The following is a 16471-nucleotide window of genomic DNA, read 5'->3' as shown; positions in this document are numbered from 1 at the left end:
AGTGATAGAGTTGGAAAATCCTGCCTTTGTAACCATCGAAGTCAAGGCTGGTTCAGACAAGAATCATCAGTGGATGTTAAATCTGACAACTTGACAGAGGTGAGGGGGAATTCAGAAGCAGAACAGGTTTACATAGTCTTAATGTGTCCCTACAGATTTCCTATTAACTGCAAGAGGGAAAATATAGTAATCATACAGTGGAACAATCAAACACCATCTTAACCAGCTGATCGAAACTAACATTACCAATGAGGGGCAGACAGCCATCATGTGGATGCCTGAGAAGGACGCAAAATCACTGATATAGTTAGTAGTCTATCCAGGAATGTAAAACCTGAATTGAAATTGAGGAACCATCAAATGACTCAAAAGGAGGATCATTCTGGATAAAAAATAAAGGGAGGACGGATGGTATTCTTCAGAGTGCAAATTTCATAAAAGAAAAAGAAACGCTATACAAAAATGGAATATAAAAATTAAAGTATTGTATTAATAGTACATTTACCAACATTGAAAACTATATTGTGGTTATGTAAGAGATCATCCTTATTCTTAAGAAATGTATACTGAAGTATTTGAGGGGTGTGAGGATACAACTTACTTTCAAATGGTACAGAAAAAAAGAAGTTATGTATATTAACATAACAACAAATGATAAAGCAAATGAGGCCAAATATTAACAACAGTTTATTCTGGGTCAAGGATATGTAGGTGTTCTTTGTTCTATTTTTATTCTTCTAACTTTTCTATAAGTTTGGTATTATTTCCAGTAAAAGTTCAAAAAGTTGGGGGAAGCACTTAGGATAATGAGGATAGGAAAGAAAGGAACAGGTAATATGTTGGGGATGGGATATATGCAGACAATGGTGGAATGGGAGAAGAGACTCACTAGAGGATTAATTCAACAACAAATATAGCAAATCATTACATCAGTTAGATACCTCTTGACTTGGATATGCCTCCTTCCTAATCACCTGTGGTCATATTTCTCAAGTTATTTACAGTGTAATTAATAGCTGGCTGACAGATGCTAATGCAGAGAGAGGCAGCTCTGACACTAGTTAAGAGCATGAGCTCTTGATTTAGACTGCTTGAGTTTGAAATTCATGAAATTTATACATGGTATAACCCTAGCCAAGTCATTTAAACTCTCAGCGCAATAATCTCCTCAGGAAAATATAAAAAAATATCTTCACGTTAGTTGTTGTAAGAATTAAATTAGATAATAACATTAGAGTGTAGAGTCTAGTACCTAATGTTTTACTCTTCAACAAATGTTAGCTAATTGCATCATTACTGCTTACAAAGTTTCTGATGGGGCAAGATGGCTACAGGGAGAAACTCCAATCATAAGCATTTGTTCCCACACAACCTGAATCATAATGAGGTTAGCCAGACAAACCTGAATATGAGTACTCCCTACGAATAAGATTGAGCAAAAATGGGTTGAGGCAAGAACATATCTTCAGAGTCAGATGAAGTAAACTTAGAATTGTAGAACTCCCACACAAAATTAATTACGATGACATCCAATCAAGTGTGTACAGAACCTAGGCTGTGGCCTCAGCAGCCAAACTCTAGCCCATTGATACTTAGTCACTTTTGTTATTTTCACACATACTTATAAACCTCTACAAACCAAATTAAAAATACGGTACACTAACTATTTTTCTCTATCTAAGTATATGGTTATCAATTCTAAAAGATGAACACACATTTTTGTCACTAAGTCTTTCTTCCCCCTAAGAGTTTCCCTATTTAAATCAACTATGTAACTTGACAATATTTCCACAATGTATGGTATTGCAACGTACGGTGTGCGCCACACTGTGGTTTGTTTACTTGGGGGGAAAAAACCACAAATACCTATCAGCATCATCTCTGAAGTGCCAAAAGTGTAAAATACTGGCTATTACACAAACACGTCATTGTCTCTTAGCCATTAACTAATAATTTAAAAATTATTCTGTTCATTTAATCTTTTAACAAAAATATTATTATGACCTTGACTTAAATAAACAAGCAACATCTCTACACTAGCTTAACAGTTAAATAAAAATACCTGTTCCAACAAATGGATCAAAGACAATATCATTTTCTTTCACTTTTCCATGGTTGGCCATGATGAATGACAAACCAGCATCCATGCTTGTATTTCCAATGAAGTGCCTCTTTTTGACACTGTATGACTCAATAAGCTCTCTCTGTCCATCTGCAATCTAGATCAGAGATATTTTTCAAGTTATTGTAACTTTATAGAACAGATTTAAGATAATCATTTCCAATGAAACCACAGTATTTTGATGATGAGAACTTCTTTCCACTTACTAGTGCTCTAAAATTTGTTCTTTAGAAACGTGATTGAGGAAGTTATGAACAAATACCTTTTATTTCTTAGTGTGCTGTCATTTAACTTTTCAAACCAAATCTGAACTGAATTTGAATGCAATTCCTCCAGGTGTTGGTGGTAAGGGTAAGCTTCCCTCACCTTTTCTCTCCTAAACAACAATTTTGTGACACAAGCCACAGCTTCCACTCACCCACTTACAGCCGCAGGAAGTGGGCAGGACTGCGCCGCAGTGATTTCATTTCTCTTCAGAATGGAGACCTAGGCTTGAGAGCTCCACAGATGAGATCCCTCAGCTATCACAGAGCTCTGCCTTTTCTCTGCTTTATTAAAAATGCAGTTCAGACTTCCTGACAAGTCTCTTGTTAATGTTTCCATGTACACCGCCTCCTACCTAGGCCCTCTATCTAGTAAACCTCTTGCACTTCATAGGAATCTTTATAGAAAACACTAACAAAACACATAACCCCATATTTTTCACTGACTTTAATTCGTACAGTTCTGATTATTTAGCTCCTTCAAAGTTCTACACAGAGTCAAATACAAAGGCCTAATATTTAACTTTTAAAGAAAACAAAATAAAATAGGTAAAAAGAACACTTGCTTACCCATCTACCAAAATAAATATTATGTGGATTCTCAGGGATACAGTTCGGGTCCAAACCATAATCCTCCAAAATAGAGAATATATGCTGTGGCTTCTTTAAATTTACTTTTCCTTCAAATGGCAGAAACTCAAGGGCCTAAAAAATAAAAGTGATTCTAATGTCCTATAAAAATTTAAAAGGAAAAATAGTGCTTAACTAATAATATGCACTTTTAAGTTTGGTATCCGCATTATATAAGACAAAACATGAAAAGTACTTAGCAACAATGGGCTACAAAATAAGCATTTAACAGACACTGGGCATTATTCTATATCAACAGAGACTACGTTAATTGCACAGGTTTTTTGGTTTTTGCTAAATTCACTTACATCTATTCGTTTGACTTTTTCTTCTTGTGTCAATGTTTTATTAAATGTGTGAATCTTTATTTTATACGTAGAATCTGAATGTAGAAATGGAACCTAAAAGAAAAGCAGATAAATTCTTGAAGCTTAATAATTCTACTATATCTACAGACATGCTACATAAAACCACATTTCACTACGTACCATCTTCTCCACAGGGTAGTTTTTAAGAGAACTATACAGCTCCTCTGGAGATTTTCCATGACCCCATAGTTCAAATATGGACCTAGGAAATAAATGATTAGCACTAACCTCAGTTAAATTTGTTCACACAGTAATACGCAACAATTATTTCACTAATTCTTCATGTGCACGCCACTAAAACAATTATTGCCTATGTTTTCTAAGCTATAAATGAGAAACATGTATCCCGGAAACAAATACATCATAAGTCCGAATCACACATAAGGATTGAACTTTACACAGAAGGGGAAATTTAACATAAGTCAAATTTTTCCGTTTTCATCATTATATTTTTATACTACAACACAAATGATGCAGTAAAATCACTTAAGTTATTTTACTGAAACAGGTAAAAAGCTACAGGAAATCCAAATTTTCCCAATGTTTTTCCATAAAATCAAAAGAAAAATGACCAGATAAAAATGTTACTATTAATATTTAGGTATTATTTAGTAACATTTAGTAACAAACAATTACTTTTATAACTATTACAAAAAAAATCTTACTATAAAAAATATTCTCAAGCTTCCACTGATTTCAAGGAACATTTAAATAAGTACAAGTAAAATTTCATTGCAGTTAGTGAAATAGTTCTTAGAATTGGTTGTAATGGAACTCAATCTATATATTAGCAGTTCTGTGCATTTAAATTCAAACTATTATTGTAATTAACACTAATTACATTAGAATTGAATTTATTTATTGTAATTGCCATTAGAATTGAAAATATGTTCCTTTGAAAATGAATTCCTCCTTTGCTTTGTATTGAATTTATAGAAAGAGGGCCTCTACAGTAATTCTATTCTTACTTAGCTATCACTTAAGGAGTGACCTCAGCTACACAAAGCACACAGAGAATAAAAAACAAGAACAAAAAAAATTATTCAAAACAGATGTCTAAGTTTTCAGTTTTTTTCTTAATGTTTAAAAACTATAATAAGCTCGGTCAATTCATTCATTCAACAAGTATTTATTAAGGATGACAGGAATGGTTCTATGCACTAGGACACAACAAAGAACAAAGTTCACTGTCTTCATGAAACTTCAGGGAAAAGAAAGATTTCTGGAAGCATAAACTGAGGGAATATATAGGTAACTCAACTTCTGGAAAGGGAAAAACCTTGAAAAGCAAAAATACTGAAAAATAGTAAAGCTAACTCTTAATATAACTCAAAGAACAAGGACTGTTCTACGGCCATTTAATATTAATAACTCACTTATTCCTCAAAGAAGTTCTATGAGGTAGCTGCTGGTTTTATCACCCATTTAACCAATAAGGAAACTGACGCACAGAAAAATGAAGGTCATATAGCAACTGAAACTAGGACTCAAATCCAATCCATCTGACTCCATGCTCTTACCACTGTCATACAATGCTTCTTAAAAATAAAAACGCAATAAATAAATAAATAAGTAAATAAATAAAATAAAATAAAATACTGGAAATCCCAGACCATTCAGGAAAGGTACATACAGTTCCAGATCATAATTATCCCTAATGAACTATTACATAGTATAACATAGGAACTAATGTTTATAATAACAACCTAGAACCAATAATTTATGAAATAACACTCATATCCTCTTACAGAATTATATAACATATTAACAAATTTATATTTAAAATGTTTAAAATAAAGTTAGGCAAAATAAAAAGCTTCAGTTATAACAGGAACATTAATTTATAGTAATAGCTTTACTGATTTAAATTTTCAGAATAAACACTTCTCATATATAAAATTGCACTATTGTGATCCCTATTTTAGAGATTATAAAGTTTACACGGATTGTCACATTTCTCACGGGTGTTACATAAATAAGCATGGTCAATTTATTAATATAAAATCAACAATAATCGAAAGTATTTCACTGATTATAGCAGTAATAATAAAACCTTTCTGACAAATAAAAATGCTTTAAGAAACTATCCTTTGAGAGAAGGAAGGGCATGGAATTGGGAAAGGTGCACAGGGAGCATCAAAGGTTTCTGGAAAACTTTTTTTTTCTCTTGAAAAAAAGGTTGTGGTAAATAACTCAAAATGTTGAGATCTAACAAGGTAGATACTAAGTGTTTGTTATATTTTTCACTTTTCTTGTGGTCTGGTCAAATTATTGCACGTTAAAAATAAGTCAACAAAATTAATTTTCAATCCTTATCCTACCACATACACACACAAAAAACAACACCGAATTTAAGTTAGTTATGAATCTACACTTATAATATTCGATTTCAGTTCCAGAACAATTAATGCTACAATTAGGATCGTGAATGTTATCCTTTGAAAATGAATTCCTCCTTTTCTTTCCATTAAATTTATAGAGACGGCCTCTACAGTAATACTATTCCTACTTAGCTGTCACTTAAAGTATAGTTTCAGTTATGCAAAATATACAGAGAATAAAAAGCAGTGAGAAATTATTATATATTATATAATCATTACATAATTATTAATTGTACTATTCATCAAACATATGCATCCGAAGATGTGAGCTTTGAAGGAAGTGTACAAGTTCTGGGTCCTCAAATAGCTATTTAAACCTAATAAGCCTTATCTCTGGAAATCAAACACCTCTTAGGGCCATAAATTTTGATGTTCTAACCTAAAGTAATAATTACTCAAGGGTGTGTTTTTTAATTATGTTCCTTTTTCTAGTCATTTTTATTGAATAACTTAGACCCATTACCAAGCTTCAATTTAAGAGATTAGATTTAGTACTGTGGCTAGTTTTCAATAGGATGAATTTAACTAAATGTGGGATTATAGTCTATTCTATAATACAGCAATTACATACCATGCTATAAAGCATTGCTAACCATGTTAATAAACTAGACACATGTAAACTCTTATTTGTACTGCATTATTAAATATTGTGATTTCTAAGGAAGGTTTTCAGCAATCTGCCAAAATGTTCATGAAAAAAAGCAACTAAAAATAGCATAAGTTGTTCATTTTTTTAACATGCTGATTGAAACTAGTTTAATTTTCAAACCCAAAGATAGAAAATTTTCCAATAATTAACACACAAAAAAAGAAATGAAAGGAAAAAAGAGAATATGCCAATGACAAAATCTAGAAAACACTCAAGTAGGATAAACGAGAAACATCATTATATTAATCCATACCAAGATACGATAATCAGAATTCCTCTACATAAACAGTAAAATATATTTGATGGCAGTTCTCAGTTTTTGTCACCTTTCTGCTCATTCAACTAAAAACCATCTACTTATAAGAAAAACATTTTTAGATTTTCAATACTTTGGTCATAATTAAATGTGACCATTTATCCTATGTAATAACATCAGCATCTTACACCATACTGCTGGTTAATATAGAAGTTTTAAAAAATTATTCCAAAAGAAGTGTTTCTGTATTTCACCAATGACATTCCCTTACCCTGTTTCAGCAGGTAACTTTCCTCTGTTCCCCCACCCCCATCCAGTGGCAAAGGCAGGTAATTGCAATCTAACTTGAGCTCCCCCTAACAACCAACCCCTTCTATTACTTTGTGCCAATATAGCACAAAGTAGGAGAGAGTAGTTATGAGAAGTATGGTACATACTCATGCAGGAGAATATCATAAGTTTCTCTTACTTGGCACACACTGTCCGTTTCATTAAGTTTCTGGCAATATCTTCAGAGGCAATATTAAGAACCCAAAAAGGAGACTGAAAGAAACAAAACACAACTTACTTCTAAGCGGTTTTATGACCTCATATGCTTTTATTCAAGTCAATAAGGAGAGATTCCTATTTCCTACTTTTATGTAAGAATACATGATCTGATTCAAACCAAAATTAAAATTGCTTTAATAGTAAATAAGTAAATTACTTTCTTACTATTAGAGCAATTAATGGTAACCTGTTGGGATAATATAGTATAATGTCAGAATACTTATAAGTGATTCTATAAAGAAAAATATCAGCAAACTTAAGGTTATTAAAACTTTAGATTAATTTTGTATTTGCTCTCTTATGTAGTTTAACCAAAAAAATTAATTCATATAATACCCCAAAGTATAATCTTGAAATTTTTTTATTGTTGCTAATCATTCCTTATAATACAGTTATTTTATTTCTAACTTCTAAGTAAAGTAGTTCTTTGAATGATCCGTCTTTTTCTAGGTAGTTGTGGCCACCTGAGGGGGGATGGTGGTAGCCCTGAAATAATTATGATGAAAATCTTAGGGTAAATTATTATTAATTTGTATTTTTTTATCAAAGAAAAAAAGTTCCAGGTGTATCAGAGGGATTTCCCAATCCCCTGTCTCAACACCCAAGATTACAGGCACTTTTCCAGAACACAGCAAAACCCAGCAGGAACCCTAATCTTAGTTCATCATCCTCCCCCTATTATACCCACACTCTCCCTCTTCTCCTCCGTCCTCAGTAAGTGCAAGTCCCTCAGGAGTACAAGTTCAACATCAGGAACTTTCCTCTCATCTTTTCCAAAAAATCCTCCCTGCCACACCCAGTCTTTCTTTTTCCAGTATTTACACTACCCTACAAAAAAGTTTAAAATAATGCAAATAGGAAAAAAGATGATCGTCTTAGTATTATTATTCAAAAAAAGTTAAAGCAACCTGAATTAATTGAAATCATTAGATAAATTATGGTAAAGCTAATCAATGGAAAATATTATACTGTTATAGAAGGTTATGTAGCAACATGTGGTTATATTAATATTACCAAGTGAAAAAGAGACTGCAGAAGTTTATAAGTAGCATTACAACTGAGGGGGGGAAAGTCTATGGAAAAAGACTGGAAGGTAGTATCCCTAAGGAACACCATGTTTCCCCAAAAATAAGACCTAACTGGAAAATAAGCCCTAGCGCGATTTTTCAGGATGACATCCCCTGTCAATAAGCCCTAATGCATCTTATGGAGCAAAAATTAATATAAAATCTGGTCTTATTTTCAGGGCAACACGGTAAGTCATGTCAAGAAGAAAGAATTGGGAATGATTTTTCCCCCCATTTCCAAACTTTTCTAATACAGTGATAAACTATCAAATACAAAATATAAGGCTCATAAATTTACAATCTTACACATGCACAATTTCAAATTTAAAATGAATACCAATATAAGCCTCAAATCTAGCTAAATTCTAAATTCTAACTCTAATTATACCTCATCAATGGAAGACACCCTTTTTTCAATGAAGAAACATACAAATTCTGGCACAACTGTTGTATTAAAGTCTGTAATCTAATAAAATACGTAAATACTAGAAATAAATCTAAATTCCTTTCCAAAACTATAACATTTTCCAAAACTACAACATTTTCCAAAATATGCTTTTTATTTAATTGCCCCTAGAAACAGCTACAAGTAACCGTACTAATATAAATTTAAGATTTTCAGTCCTTCTCTTCAAATCCAAGGTTTTACTTATAAGTGAATTACATATAATCCAATGAAAAATAATTTTAACTTACCTTTCCATAAGTTTCCTGACTACTGGTGAAATGGCCTCCAAAAAGTGAAAGCAAAGACTTTATTTCCTATATTGAAAATATTATAGAGAGAATACATTTTAACACAGAGCACTCAAAGTCTAGTAAAAAATACAGGTGTAATACAATTAAAAAATAAAAAGAGTGCGTTGGTGATCTACCTAAGGCATTTAAATTTCAATGCCAGACAGGTTACAACTCCAGGTTCTGAAAAAATTTTACAGTCACAAATGATAATTTCTGAGAAATTTGCCAAAAGATTTGACCAGAAATTGCCCTGATTTTGGGGGGAAAAAAAAAAAAAAAAAAAGACAGATCACAAAATCTATAGATTAGTAAATCTGATTGATATCGGATCAATAAAAATAAAATGAATAATTACACAGATGATTTTGAGGATATTTAGAAAAGAAATAACATTTTTAAAGCACGTTTAGGATTTTCTTTTCTCCCTCTGAATCTTAATATCATAAACATTTTCCTCCTTGGCATCAGGATTGCAAATTTTCAATAGAAAACAATATACTTTAGGCTGAAATTTTAGGTGGTTTGCAATTTCATCAATTTCAAATAAGGCTAAAATACACATTTCATGAATATATTGTTTTCCATAGTTTGGATTATTTCTTTAGGACAGAGTCACAATAAGTAGGGTTACTTTATCCAGAGATATGAAACTTTTATTGCTTCTTACAGTATATATGGCCAAAGTACTTTCTTAAAGGGTTGTCCTAAATTTTAATGCAAGAGAATATCAATTTCACTTCACTACTGCTCAAATGGATGTTGTACCGTTTTTGTCAACTGATTTTAAAAAATGTACTTTAAATTTATTTAAATTTTTTTATTACTAGCACAGTATTTTTAATATATTGACTTACAAGCCATATTTAGAACCATTCTTGCTCTAGAAACTAAAATCATTAGTGATGTATAAATTTATGATTAAAAGACCAATAATTTTACCAAATGTCAGGCAAGAGTGAAGAGTCCCATTAGAAATTAACTTTGCTGTCTTGTTCAGTTAATTAGATACATAAATATATGTTGAATTAAAAAAAGAAAAAGAAGTGATTAACTAGGGAGCATCACTGTGAATTCATTAAGCACAAGTTACGGTAAGTTAACCTCCTCGTCTTTCTAGATCAATTACAGAACTGGAAACAGAACACAAGAGCTACTTTAAAAACATCAGATATCCAATGTTGAAATGTGTTCAGGTTGTATGTATATTCTATGAAGTAATCACTTTGTACTGATAAATGCAAGGTGACTATACAAATTTTATGATTTGCACTACTCACAAATTTTGTCTCCTCAAATAATACAAAGCAGGTATAATCCCACTCCTCCATGTAGGTCTTACAGAAGAGGCAACCTAATGAGAGACAAGTGTCCCCACTGCTGGGTGCCTACAATCTTCTTTCCTCTCAACTAGGAGAAGGAGCCTTTAACATCAAACCCATCATGAGCCACAACCACCATGAGAGAAAGTATACCCAGACCAGGAAGGTCCTCCACCTCAAGACCAAAAAGAATGGGAGGTTTAAGCAACTAGTGCCTTTTCTGTTTTTGCTTCTGTCCATGAAACAGAGCTTTTTCTTTTAATACCCGGAATTAAAAGGAGCTGAATTCAGGTGAATCTTATGTCCGGACCAAGGTGTAGCCTAGACTACCAGTAAATCACTGATGGTATCCCCAAATCATTTCACAACATGGGTGACACAAATTTGAAAAGGAGGTATCACTGGACTTGGGCATCAGACCGCAATTTGGTTTCCAGTTCTTCCAAATCACAGCTATGTGGTTTTATACAAGAAACTTAACTCCTTGGACGCTCAATTCCCTCATCTGTAAAACAGGAATCATAGCTGCCTCGTGAGGTAGGATTGTAGAGAGGAGCACAGAACCTGGGGTGATATTAAAGGAAGCAAGATGACGATAACCAGAACACTGTCCCTGAAGCCCAGTGGCTCAAGAAATCGAGCAAGCCTGACAGAGTCATAGTACTTAAAAGAAAAACTGAAATTATAGGTTCAGCTACCTAGTATAGATTATTGTTCGTTCTATATTAAAGCATATTGTGAAATCAACTTTACATTTAAAACAGTTTGCTGCTCTGGTATAATACACTGTCAAAAATCAGCAAGAGGCTAAAATACAAAGGCTCTAAGAGATTTTTTAAAAAGTGAAGAATTATTGGAAGCTTATGGCACAGTATAAGCTCTACTACACAAAACATAAGCAATGACTTAAAAGTGAGAATAAATGTGATGACCCAAGTTTCAAATATGAAAGCAAAACATGTATTAAACCACTCCATCAACCTACATTGAAATAGCAACACACAAAATTTTTATTCATCTTATGGCAAATTCACTTTCCAGTTGAGAATGTTTCTACATTAGGAACAAAAAAATTTATACAGGACATTGGCTATAAAAATATGGCATGATCTAAAGCATTCCTGATGCATTAATTCACATGAGCTTTTCAGTTCTTTACGCCACCTTTTTATCCATTTAGTTTGCTTCAGAACCAGCAATAAAACCCAGGTGTCTGAAATTTACTTTAGTACAATAAGGCAGCTGCCAACTAAAACTGGCCCTGTATAACTCTAGAGGTAAAACTGGACCACACTTGCATTCCTAATCTCTCATTTTAAATCATAAAGGCAGCTAGCTATTCATTACAGCTTCCCTGCAGAGCAGCAGTTCTAATACAGTTGATGGGGCTAGAAGTGTAGAATGTCCTTTTGATCACCTTCCCCAAAGGGATCCTATTTCAATCAAATCAGTATTTATTAAACAACTAATATGTGCAAGGCACTGAGCTAGGTAAAGATAAATTCATATTTCTCCTCAGGGAGCTTAAGGTCTAGTAGAAATAACATAACATTTAACCTAGTAACTGAAATGAGAGATGTAAAACACCGTGCTCTTAAAGAAGCAAGAGCAAAAAAGTATAATATTAGAGTACAAGGGAGGAAAAGATTACTTCAGTTTTAGAGGAAAAGTTTCAATAGAAACTGACTTAAGCCCTGAAACACAGAGAGAATCTATATAGATGAGAGAACTTTGACTTCCAGGGATGGCAAACTGGGTAATTCAGATTAAGCCTCCTGCTGAGAAGAACTAGAAAAACCGGACATCTGCTAAAGGCATGGAGTGATTACAAGAGTTACCAAATCAAGATCCAAGAAAGGACAGAAAGTCCAAGGTGCAGCCACTTGCTCACAGGGACATTTACCAATTCCAAAAGCAGCTATGAGGGCAGACAGCCCTTCTGAGGGCTTAATAAAGCTAGAGCGACAAAAAGAGTATAGGACCACCCACCCATAGGGAGAAAAGGAGACTTGATAAACCACCCAGTTTAGACTGGGATCCCAAAAAGCTACAAATCCTAGGAGTATGTGTGAATCAGAACAGAAACTGAATTTAATGCCAGAAAATGAGCTCAAGTGATCTTAGTGAGCTCAAGTGATTGTTAAAGCTCATGTGTGCTCCTGTCTTCAAGAGGTTTTACATCATCCTGGGCCTCCTACTTCTTCAAATAAATTTCAGATACAACATTTGGCACTGATTTAACAAATAACCCAGTACACATATGAAAAAGAACCAAAAGAAACAATACACAATAGAAACAGACCTACAGAATCCCTTTCATCAGTCACATGCTTTAACATAACTATGCTTTCTATATTGAAGGGAATAGACAAAACCAAGAATTTTGACAGAGGATGAAAAACTATAAAAAAAGGAAACTGCAGATTTGAAAAAATCATCAAATAAGATATATAAACCGAAAATAAAATAAACAACTATGTAGGTAAATCTAAACAAATAAAATCAGTAGATTAAAGAGTGAAATAGGAAAGACCCAACCAGACAAAAGGGAGTACAAGCCTCAGCAGGAAAACAGAGGGCATCATTCAAGGAATGATGGAGAATCAGTGTGGGCTGCATTGAGGGGTGTGGGGAAGATGAGGACAGAGGAGAGAACCATGCAATGATGGACCTTGAATGCCAGACTAAGGGGGTTGTAGTCCCGGAACAATAAGAACATAAAACAGAACTGAGCTTTTAAGACATTAAACTGGGTAAGACATTGACTAAGAAGAATTTCAGAAGAAACAGGTCAAATCACCAAGTACCACGGATGCTATTTTTAAGACTGCAGCCTAACTATGCCCTTCTCATTGCACTTCCTAACCATTGGCACTCACCCTCCTGGGCCTCCCTCTACTTCCACTCCAGCATCCTCTAAGTGGCATCCTTTCTCTGCTACTCCAGTTACCTTTCTATAACACAAATGATTACTACTCACTTCCTGGTTTAAAAGAAAAAAACACTTGCCACTTTGTCACTTAAAAAGGAAATAGAGTCAATGGTTCCCCCATGAAATCTAAAATAAAATCCAAATTCCTTGCCATGGTTTCAAAATACTCCAAATTATGGATGCTACCCACATCTCTACCCTCACTGCCTACAGCTTCATCCTCCCTCCCCACCCCCACACCACCATAATCAACTATCTCCCTGTGCCTCTTGCTAATAGAAACTTGCTATTGTTTCTCACTGAAGTGGGTTTTCCAGTTCTCTTCACCCATAGAACATCTTCTTTATCCATTAAGATCTAATTAAACTATTATTTCCTCTATGAAACTCTATGTCTCTGCAGCCCTATCTTGCCAATGCACCTGCCTAGCAAAACACTAATCCTCAATCTGTCCCACAATCTTCCTTCATAAGGCCTCAGGCCAGTGAGTTGAACACAACTGAAGAAAATCACAGAATCGATTAGCACAATTACAAATACATGAGCTTCACCCTCAGCTGGGTTTTCAGCATTGTTCTAACACCTGTGTTCTTCCCTACTCAATTGTTTAACTGGTCAGCTCCCTCTGCTGCTCTCAAAGACTATTTCAAATTTTACTGTTTTTCTCAATTTCTCCATAAAACTGCTTGGTCCCCATCTGTCAAGAAATAAACTTGACTCATTCATTACTCAGAAAACAGGCCCTTAGGCAGCAAACCCAGCTCCCACATCCATCCTAACTCCTTTGCGCACTCTCCCTTTCTATTGAAAAACCAACACCTCCCCTCCCTGTGCCTTTATATCCATTCACCCCTTCTCTTCAGCCTATAAATTTACCAATCTCTCCAAGGCGGGGAGGGGTCCTCCCTTGACCCTAGGTCTCCCTCAAACTGTTAACCAATCTCTTACTTTCCATCCTTATGCTCTAGTTGAGAGCAGTCTACTCTAGCTCCCCTTCCTCTTCAGTGACCACTAAACAAAGCTTCCCCGCCCTAAAACTCTACACAACAGCTCTAGCGAATTTACCATCCCGATTTCTGTGGCCTCACACCCTTCCTATTCTGACACTTGCCTATCTTCCTCATGTCCTCCTTTTTTCTCACTTCCCCTTAATAACAATAATTCCAAGTACCTGTATTTGGCGCACTACTCTTCTGACGCTATGCTTTCTCTGGATAATTTCATTTTCTCTCCTGGTGTTCATATGCAGATAATTCCCAAATATTTATTACCAGACCATCACGCTATATGCACACTCATATTCATTGCTTCCTGGTCATCTCCACTTAATGTTACACAAGCACATCAAATTCAGCATAACCAAAATTTAAATCTTACATCTGCCTGTGCTCTTTTTAAATGGAGACACTCATATCCACTCCAGGACTCATCCTTGACTCATCCCACTTCCTCCCACATTCAATCAATCATCAAGCCCTGATGATTTTATCACCTATTTTCCCAGTCTATGCCATCCTGTTACCCCTTGCCCTAGTTCAGCTTTTTTTAAGCTATTAACAAGACTATTCCAACAGACACCTAACTAGTCTGATTCTGACTTATTCCTCTCAAATCTATCCTCTGTATTGCTACCAAAGTACTTTTAAAAGAAAAATCTGATTCTGTCACTTTCTTGCTTAAAACTCTTCAATAAATTCCTCCTTCCAAGCTCCAGGATGTTCATTTCAAGGTTTGCATTTTCTGACCCATATCTACATTTCCTGCTCTTCTTGTCACTCTCTGCTAAATATTTCGTAATCCAGTAGTAAGAGTAGCTTGTTCTCATGTGGGGTCTCCTGTCCCGCTCCCCACATAAGAACACAGGACATGGTGAGGCCAAAAAGGAACGCCCACGGAGCCATAGATAGGGGAGTCATACCACTAGACTCTCACCGGCAGCTGGGTTGGAGACACAGGAAACAGGAGCCACACGATCCGCAACCCGCTGTCCACTTGTCTCTGCCAACCAACCTCACTTGCTAGCTGCAATCCGCTCTTGCTAGCTCAGCCACCACCTTCTTTCTAGCCCCCATTTTCTGCTAGCGTAGCCAAGGCAGTTATATTAGTGGCCAATGGCTCCCTGGTTACAGCTGACTGCCAACTAGCCACAGCTGATGGCCATCCAATCACAGTTGATGGCCATTTACTACCTGAGCCAGCACCTTTCCACATGAGGCCGAGAACCTGGAAACTGCACTCCTGGCTCTATCCCCACACTTGTAATTCTAATTTACTTATTTCTCTCCTTGGCCTGGCTAATTCATACTCATCCTTTAGTTACAGTTCATGGAATCCGACCGAAAGGCCAACATCCCACACCCCTTGGGTGATTAGATTCCCTCCTTGTATAGGTTCTCATATTTCCCTGCGCATCTATCAGTGCACTTACCAACGTTATTTCATAATGCTATGTTCATGCATCTGCTCTGCCCTTTGCCTGAACAGTAAGCTCCTGGAAGACAGAAACTGTCTTTGGCACCGTTATATCCCCAATGTCCAGCACATTCAATTACAGGTACTCTGAAAATGTTTCTTGAATGAATAAATAAAACGCTTTTCCCAACTTCTCCATCATTTAAGGCCTACCACCCACCACTACCTCCCCACCCTCCCCCACGGAGTTTGACTCGCATATCTGACACTTAAAACACTGCACTGAGCATGTCTGTCCGCTGTCTATTCTCCGCTAGAGAACAGCTCCTGGAGGGAGAGGACCGGTCATATTCACCTGCCTTACTCCGGTGCCTGGCACACAGGGAGAGGAATGAATAAAAACGCTAAGTAAAGCTGAGAAAGTCTGTCTCGGACTCGTCTCTCACACACCCTCCGCCGAGCTAATACCTGTCCCAGGGGCCGAGGGGCTGGGGCCGCGTGATATCCCGGACCATCACACCTCCCGGGATCCCCGGGCGCGCAGGCTGCGCGGCTCGTCTACACCTGCACACCAGCCCCCACCGCGCCGTCCCCTCCCGTCAGAAGCTGTGGAGGACGCTGCGGACTCACCGGCAAGCGGAACTCCAGGTGCTCTTGCGCCATGAGCAGCAGATACCTGTTCAAAGGTCCCGGCAGCGCCATTGTAGCCGTCAAGGTGCGCCTGCGCGGCGGCCCGCACGGTGTCCTGCCCCTTCTCTCCCTAACAGGCCGCTTCCGCGGAG

The 16471-nt window shown here is 36.0% G+C and overlaps 1 protein-coding gene across 1 annotated transcript in view; it reads right to left on the bottom strand.

Moving 5' to 3' along the window:
* Window positions 1-16471, bottom strand: part of TRMT11 (tRNA methyltransferase 11 homolog) — a 47361-nt gene extending 30890 nt beyond the window's left edge. Inside the window, exons 1-7 of the mRNA XM_019729477.2 lie at window positions 16320-16471; window positions 8982-9047; window positions 7139-7212; window positions 3504-3585; window positions 3324-3416; window positions 2956-3090; window positions 2063-2219 (exon numbers count right to left, since the gene is read on the bottom strand). Of these exons, the coding sequence (XP_019585036.2) occupies window positions 2063-2219; window positions 2956-3090; window positions 3324-3416; window positions 3504-3585; window positions 7139-7212; window positions 8982-9047; window positions 16320-16391 (679 nt within the window). The 5' untranslated portion in view covers window positions 16392-16471. The remainder of the gene's footprint in view (window positions 1-2062; window positions 2220-2955; window positions 3091-3323; window positions 3417-3503; window positions 3586-7138; window positions 7213-8981; window positions 9048-16319) is intronic.

This window comes from Rhinolophus sinicus, linkage group LG05 (assembly GCF_036562045.2).
Source record: "Rhinolophus sinicus isolate RSC01 linkage group LG05, ASM3656204v1, whole genome shotgun sequence".
In the NCBI taxonomy this organism is placed as follows: domain Eukaryota; kingdom Metazoa; phylum Chordata; class Mammalia; order Chiroptera; family Rhinolophidae; genus Rhinolophus; species Rhinolophus sinicus.
Note: the sequence above shows the minus strand (reverse complement) of the source record. Positions and strands in the feature narration are given on the sequence as shown.